Source organism: Charadrius vociferus, unplaced genomic scaffold (assembly GCF_000708025.1).
Source record: "Charadrius vociferus isolate BGI_N301 unplaced genomic scaffold, ASM70802v2 scaffold321, whole genome shotgun sequence".
Lineage (NCBI taxonomy): Eukaryota > Metazoa > Chordata > Aves > Charadriiformes > Charadriidae > Charadrius > Charadrius vociferus.
In genome coordinates this window covers 1385742-1392753 of record NW_009646934.1, presented here as the reverse complement: position 1 = coordinate 1392753, position 7012 = coordinate 1385742, and the positions used below count along the sequence as shown (strand labels likewise).

The 7012-nt window shown below is 47.8% G+C and overlaps 1 protein-coding gene across 1 annotated transcript in view; it reads right to left on the bottom strand.

The window, feature by feature from the left end:
• Positions 1–850: 850 nt before the first annotated feature.
• RGS9 (regulator of G-protein signaling 9) overlaps positions 851–7012 on the bottom strand; it is a 28848-nt gene continuing 22686 nt past the window's right edge. The window contains exons 12-17 of the mRNA XM_009894771.1: positions 5891–6004; positions 4775–4890; positions 4187–4274; positions 3537–3675; positions 2422–2507; positions 851–1022 (exon numbers count right to left, since the gene is read on the bottom strand). Of these exons, the coding sequence (XP_009893073.1) occupies positions 851–1022; positions 2422–2507; positions 3537–3675; positions 4187–4274; positions 4775–4890; positions 5891–6004 (715 nt within the window). The remainder of the gene's footprint in view (positions 1023–2421; positions 2508–3536; positions 3676–4186; positions 4275–4774; positions 4891–5890; positions 6005–7012) is intronic.

Sequence of the window (7012 nt, the reverse complement as noted above, 5' to 3'; positions counted from 1 at the left end):
GGTTTTTTTAACAACAGAAAATAGAAGAGCAGGAAAAAGACAAGAGAAGAGGCAGGAAGGATTTGATAAAAGAAACACAAAGCCACAGCTGCACCTCTCAAGCCCTCCTGCAGGCTCTTGCGATAGACGGCGCCTGCACACCTAGCTCATCCTGCAGGGGAGTCACAGGGGAGAGCAAAGCTTTCCACTGATCATCTCCAGCGTGCCAGGGGGCACTTAGGAGTGTTGTTAAAATTCAAAGGGTCACCCAAAGCCTCAGAAACGTTCATCCTACTGTATTCACAAGAAGTCTACCCCACTCTACTGCCTGTGGCTCCTTTGCACTGGCTAGGAGGTGCAGGATACTCGAAGTGAGGGTGCACTTCTCTCAGAGGTGCTTGGGGTGCATCCCTTGGGAGGGTGCACATCCCAGCGAGAGGATGGACGCCAGCACAGATGCACTCCGACATGGACCACTTCTGCTCTGAGGAAGGCTGATTTGAACCCAAAGGACTGGGATAGCAGAGCTTTACTCTGCCTTGTGCCATCCTGGCTCCTGAAGGAGCAGGAGGCAGGGAGAGGCGTCGGGGCTGCCCAGAAGTCATCCCCCTCTCCGAGGTGTACGGGGAGGGAGCATGGGCCCTGCACCCTGACTCCGGCAGAGCCAGCAGCCTGGCTCCGGCAGCAGTCCCATGCCTGGGAAGTGACATCTGCTGCTCCAGAAGCCATGGCAACGTGCAGGAAGCAGGCTGCTGGCAGAGCCGGCCTGGGAAACCTAAAGCAGCACTGACACCTTCAGGAAGGGGAGACGAAGCTCAACACCAGCCTCAGTTTGTCTTTTCCCTGCGCTGTGCCCTGCGGGGCTCAGAGCCTACTTGGGAGGTTCCTTCTTGAGCTGGCTCCTGCGATCCAGCTTGCTCATGACCTGCGTGATGTCCACGGTCGTGGCGGCTTCTCTGGCTTTGGCCTCTTCCTCCTGCTGCCTCAGGATGACGGGGCTGGGGCTGGAGCGGAGATGACGGCGTCCAAACGGGAAAGTGGAGCTGGGCAGAGAGTGACAAAAAGATGCAGGGCATTACTGAAAAGTAGAAGGGCACCAAAAACTCGCCCCTGGTCAGAAAACTAACCAGGAGGGCAAGCTCAGACACAGAGACAGATGTGCCACTGTCACCCGCACAACAACAAAGATTTGCAAATGTGGATGAGGTGGTTTAAAGCCGGACTCAGTGCCACACATCAACTACAGAACTGCTAGAAGCATAAAGGCAGTCCTGCTCCTGGTCCTCGAAAGAGACTCCAGGGCCAGCCCAGTACACTACTTCTTTTGTTGTAAGCATTTGCACATAACGAACACTCAGTGTGAAGCCAAACAACTGCCATCACTGGAATTTTTTCTAGTGCCCTCAGTAAGATGAAGTTAGGGACTAGTATGGGTGTTTCTGCTGTCTGTGATACCCAAAAAAAACACCCGCTACCTGCTTCAGCAAAGCCACTACCAGCAGCAGTGGAAACAAGTGTTAAACCACCCCTGGATGAGCTACTAGCTCTTTAGCATATTCAGGATGCTGAGTACTGTGTCTCTAGAACAGGCACTGACAAACACGAAGGTAGTCACCAGGGGTCAACCAGCACCTGCCAGCGACCTTGTGATGTGTGGCTCAGGGAAAAACTAACCAAACCCCCAGGACAACAGGAGGATTTTTTCCACTGACTTGAAATGAGCTTTAGATGAAACAACAGTGTGAAAGTCCATAATTCCTCTTTCTTACTTGCTAGATTGACGAGTGGAAGAGGAACAGAGAAAAAAGCACACCACCCAGTCTGGCTCCGACATTGCACAGTCAGCTTTTAGAAGCAACTGCAGTTCAAATGGCCTAAATTTGCTATACAACCTTCATCTTGGTCAGAAAAAAGCCATTTCAAGCCTGCCCGTTCTAAGTCTCTCTACCTTGTGCCAGCAGTCAGTCGCAAGTAAGATGCTGTTTGGTCCCACATGGCTGCTGGTCACCTTTACTTCGCAGAGGGTAAGTGGCTCTGTCCAGGCAGACCTGAGCAGAACCCATGGAGGACCCTGCGGTGGCTCTGTGTCTCCTCTGGCAGCGAGTATTTTGTGGGTGGGAGTTTTCCCATGCCCTGTACACAATGCTCTCTCCTTCCAGGAAAGGAGCCATGATTAATTCAACAATCACAGCCTTTCTAAACAGACCCAACAGAGAAGGCAGCCGAGCAATTGTCAAGTCGATTCTGACTGCACACAAGCCACTTCCAAAGGGCTCACAAATAAATGTCACAATCAGTCTTAAAGCAAGGCCTCTTTTTAGTGAAAATTTTTATTTAATTAAGTGAACATCTAAATCATAGCAATTTCACTGCAACTCAGCTTTTTCTACCCTTGCTACAACAAGAAAAACAAACCCCACAATTACATCCAGTTTCACTTGCCTTTTTTTGACAGTCTCTTGTGGCACAACAGCCTTGGCCAGCATTTCCTTGTATATTGGAGACTTTAAATAGCGGCCATAGGAGTCCTACTAGGAGAAAAAAGAGAAACTGGTAGTTACAGGCTGCAAACACCCTCATTAAAATCACCACCAAATACAGCTGCTCAGGAGCCAGGGAGGCTGGGAACTAGATAATCTCCCCCAGCAGCCCAAGGGACTTTGCATCTTTCAGGCAAATGTAGCTATTTAAACCAATACCCTTTCATCTTGGTGTAAAATTCCCAGGATTTTCCATCTCACAGGAAAGCTTCCCAGGTATGATCCAGACAAAAAGGCCCAAATCGAGCTTAGCCCAGGCCAGTAGTGTCTCTGAGTCATTGCAAGGCGAGATGCTTGTGTTTCAGGAGCCAAACTTTTCAGCAACTGGCAAAAATCTGCATAGTTCTGCTGCTTTCAGTGTCAATGTGCATTAGCTGCTGCTCTGGCCCACAACGCTCCTTCCTGCTAAGTGTATTTTGTATTGCTCAGAAGGCGGAGTTACGGGTTATTTGTAGTCACCATGATCTAATGAAAGCCATGATATACTGTATGCTGACATCAGTCCGCAGTCTGCTGCATCAGACCTAAAAGAAGGGTGTCTATCAACATAACCGCAGAAATATGTGTGAAAAAAAAACAGTAAAACTTGAGATGGGCCATGTCTGGTTATGCTCTTGGCACAAAACTCATGCAGTTATATCACAATTGCTACCACCTTTCCCATCCACTGCTGAAGTCCAGCTGGATACGAGCATCCCACCATAGGGACACACACAGGGTACCAACTGAATAAAGTCAAAAGATTTGTTCAAGCTTTGAATGAGCTGGTGACCAAGCTGGTATTAGAAAGTAGGAATTCCAGCAGACACCTGACCTCCACCACCTTGGGGACATGCTGGCTTAGAGGGAAGAAGAAGCAGCAAAATACAAAGGCCTGAACCAGTGCTTGCTTAAGTCAGCAAATTTGAGGGATTTTCAAACAAAGGCAATTTGAAAGTGACAGCTGATGGCACACAAAGGCATGGAAAGGCCCAGAGAACTGGAATCCCCCTAAGGCTTTGGAAACAAATAACAAACCTTTTTCATCAGCATGTAAATGTGGGTCTGAGCGGCATCTAAAACATAACGATGAGGGTGCTTCAGGCCTTTGACTGTGATGCCCATTGTTGTGCCATCAATGTTAATCCAGCGCCTTGCTCCCGGAGCCAGGAACAGCCTGCAAGGAGGAGAAATCAACAGTGTCATTAACAACTGGAGAATTCCTGGACATACCTCTGTCGATCTGTGAAAGGAAAAGTCCCTTCAGCTCCCCACTACAATTTGCTGTCCTGATCTTGGGCAGTCAATCTCCTCTTCAACAGTCACTTCCTGTCACACTGCTAACACACAACATAAACCAAAATTTTAGCTGACTGGAAGGAAAAAGGGTCTCTCCACTTTCCTTGTGGCAGCCCCAAAGTCTCCGCTACTCCACACCTCTATTTAAATGACGTGCTAAGACCTAAATGTAATAGTGGAGAACAGAGAGGAAAACTATATAACAAAACAATACTTATGCTTTCATCTTCAAAAGCTCCTTTCCTACATGGGGACATAGGACTGCCACATTTAATGACAGCTTACAAAGAAAAGTCTCAGGAATAAATTATTTGGAGAAGGACAACGTGTTGAGAAGCTGCTGGGACTCATGCACAAAGAGTTTAAGAATGCAAAATTATCACACTCACTGATAAATTTCTTCTGCTTTTTCTTTGACCTTGGATTGGTCTCCATACTTGAGATCCTCACAGGCTTCCCAGAAACTCAGATTCTCTCCTGCGTAACAAGGATGCAGTCAGCAGAGAGCAAAACTGAGGAAAACGTAATCCCATTTATTAACTCCTAAACTGAATTTGTTTGACTCTGTGTGTGTTGGCCCCAATTCAGTCTCTCTAGTTCTTACAGTCACCTTGAAAATCCCCTTGGGACTGAAGGAGGAAAACAACTTTCCTCTGCTCTCTGCTTAGGGACAAACGTCACCTGTAAGGACTTGTGAATCCAGCCAGTTCCAGCTTGCCTGGGAGCAGTCCCTCCGCACAGGGAGTGCCCTGGGCTGTACTTTGTGTCCTGTGCCACTAGATGGTATTGCATGCACTGGCTGCACAGCCACTGCCTCCAAAGTCACTTCTCCGGCCTTTACTTGGTGACTTTGTTGTTGTCTCAGCTCACAGCATGGACTGCAAAGGCACGGATTTGCACGGCTCTTCTGTCTCAGCTGTGCAGTGCCCTGCTGTGTGGCCTAGGCAGAGGCAAAGAGAGAGACACAACAGACCCACCGCTGAACTCCTTCCTCAGGAAGAGCTGGAAGTTCTGCCGACCTTTCGGGTCCCGTATCAGCTCACTGAAATTGAAGGCCCATCGCTCCACGCGCATTCTGGTGGGGATTTCCACTCTGCACAGGTTGAAAACAAACAGCACTGCCAGCTTCATGTGGCCCATCTAATTGGCAGATTAATTAAAACCAAAATGCCCTTCGCTGGAATGCCAAGAGACTTCTCAGCACTCTCTGTTTTCCAGAATGCTGTAATGAGCTCCTGAAGTCAGCCCACTAAGTAAGCTGTAATTAAACAACTTGGTACACAGTGGGATGAGGATTTATCTCGGATTTATGCTGCTCTCACAATGACGGCCCAGCTTTGCCGGAGGTTTGACTCAGTCCTGTTCTGGAGGAGGCACTGGTTGTTGCCCAAAGCTTTGCTTCTCATAAAGGCATTCTGTGAAGGAATCCTTTGGGGCTATCTAATGGGATATTATCACTCTAATGGGATTGCTGGTCTCAAATGAGAACCAGTAATATGTTGCGTGCTTCAAGCACTGAGATGCCACTGTATAATTAGGAAATACAATACGAATGGAAAAACCAAGGGAGACCTCCGAGAAGGGATGAACAGCCACTATGTGCCTCCAACCCAAAGTCTCTCTTAAGAAATCAGCCTGAGGTGTGTGCAAAGACCAAGGGCCAGGAATTGAACCCTCAATTGCTACACCATTGGCAGCACCTACGTTAGCAAGGTTAACGCTAAACCAAGTTCTATACCCGAGCCTAACTGGTCATATTCCATTCCTGTGCTAGCAAAAGAGGACTTCACTCATCCAAGGGGAGGATTAGATCCACCCAGTGGTGGCCGAGTGCATACTCCCATCATCAGTTAAGGAATTTCTGCAATGTTACGGAAGACTCCACTTGAAGAAGATAATGCTGGAAGTTCAGCATGGAGTATTCCCAAGAGGCTGTTTCTTTAGCATGGCCAAGCTACGTCAGAAAGAGAACGCTTCCCTGCTCATGATCAGAGACCAGATATCATGACAAAATCAGTGGTTCCCTCTTCTGATTTCTATCAGCTTAAAGGTCAGTGTAAACCACAAGCCGGCTAAAGAATACAAATACATACAGCTTTGCATTGAGATCCCAGAACTCAGGGTCATCCGTTACCCAGGGGTTGCTGGGGAGACATCCAGACAGGATAGGATCATTGGAGAGGAACTGCTCAGAGTACTTCACAAGTCTGCGAGTAAATCCAACAAAATCAAAACATTAATTTGCAGGCAGAACTGCAGCCACCCCCATTACAACCAAATAAATGGTTGAACAGACTATAGACACCTTCAGAGGTGCAGCCCTATCTCCACAGGGGTCTGGAATGTGGCCCCTGCCTTACTAGAAAAATTGATTCATCAGCTCAGTTAATCTTTTCCATTTCCCAAAAAGTAATCTCCTGGTTGTCTTTCAAAGCAGTGATCTTGTCAGTTCAAGCATAGGGAGATAAAAGACTCTCTTCCATCACCACCTTTTGCCTCTTCACTTCAAGGAAGTGGGACTAAGCCCTAAAACGCCTTCTGCCTCCTTCTCCAGGTAACTGGCAAAGGCCCGATCCTGCACTATTTTCACACATTACACAGAAGAAAGTGCCAGAGAAGAGGAAAGCGAGCACTGTATTTGCTCCGAGTGGGTTCTCTACAGCCTTCCCATGGGGCGTGGGAGAGCCCAGGGAGCTCCAGAAGAGGTGGAGGAGTGCTGAGGGCACAGCCCGGCTTCTCCTTTCCTCCGCTCACCTACCGCACAGCTCATTCCTCTGCAAATGACTCTGAGGGCTTGGCAGAAAGCAAAAATGTCTATATCCTAGCAGGAACCAGACAAACACTTCTACCTTCTAAGTTGGCCAGACTTGTAATTACAACCGATTTCACTAATGTCCTGGAATTTTAGCTTTCTCCTCCCTCTTTCATTCTTGAAAAAATCATCTGGTTTCTGCGTTTAAAATTCTTTCCAGGCCAAACTGCTTTCATGTGCTCAAAGCGGGGAGTGCACTGTCCACGGACCCATTGCTAACAGGCACCTTGGCATAGATCCTGCAATTATACAATGCTACTGCACAAAGCATACCACAGGTTTGGCATAGAAGTGCTCGATCCTATCTTCTCACTGGAAATGTGAAGGCATTCATCACCTGCATAATCCACTCCAATCTATATATTCTAATCAAGCTACAAATCTAAACCTGTCAACCCTGGTA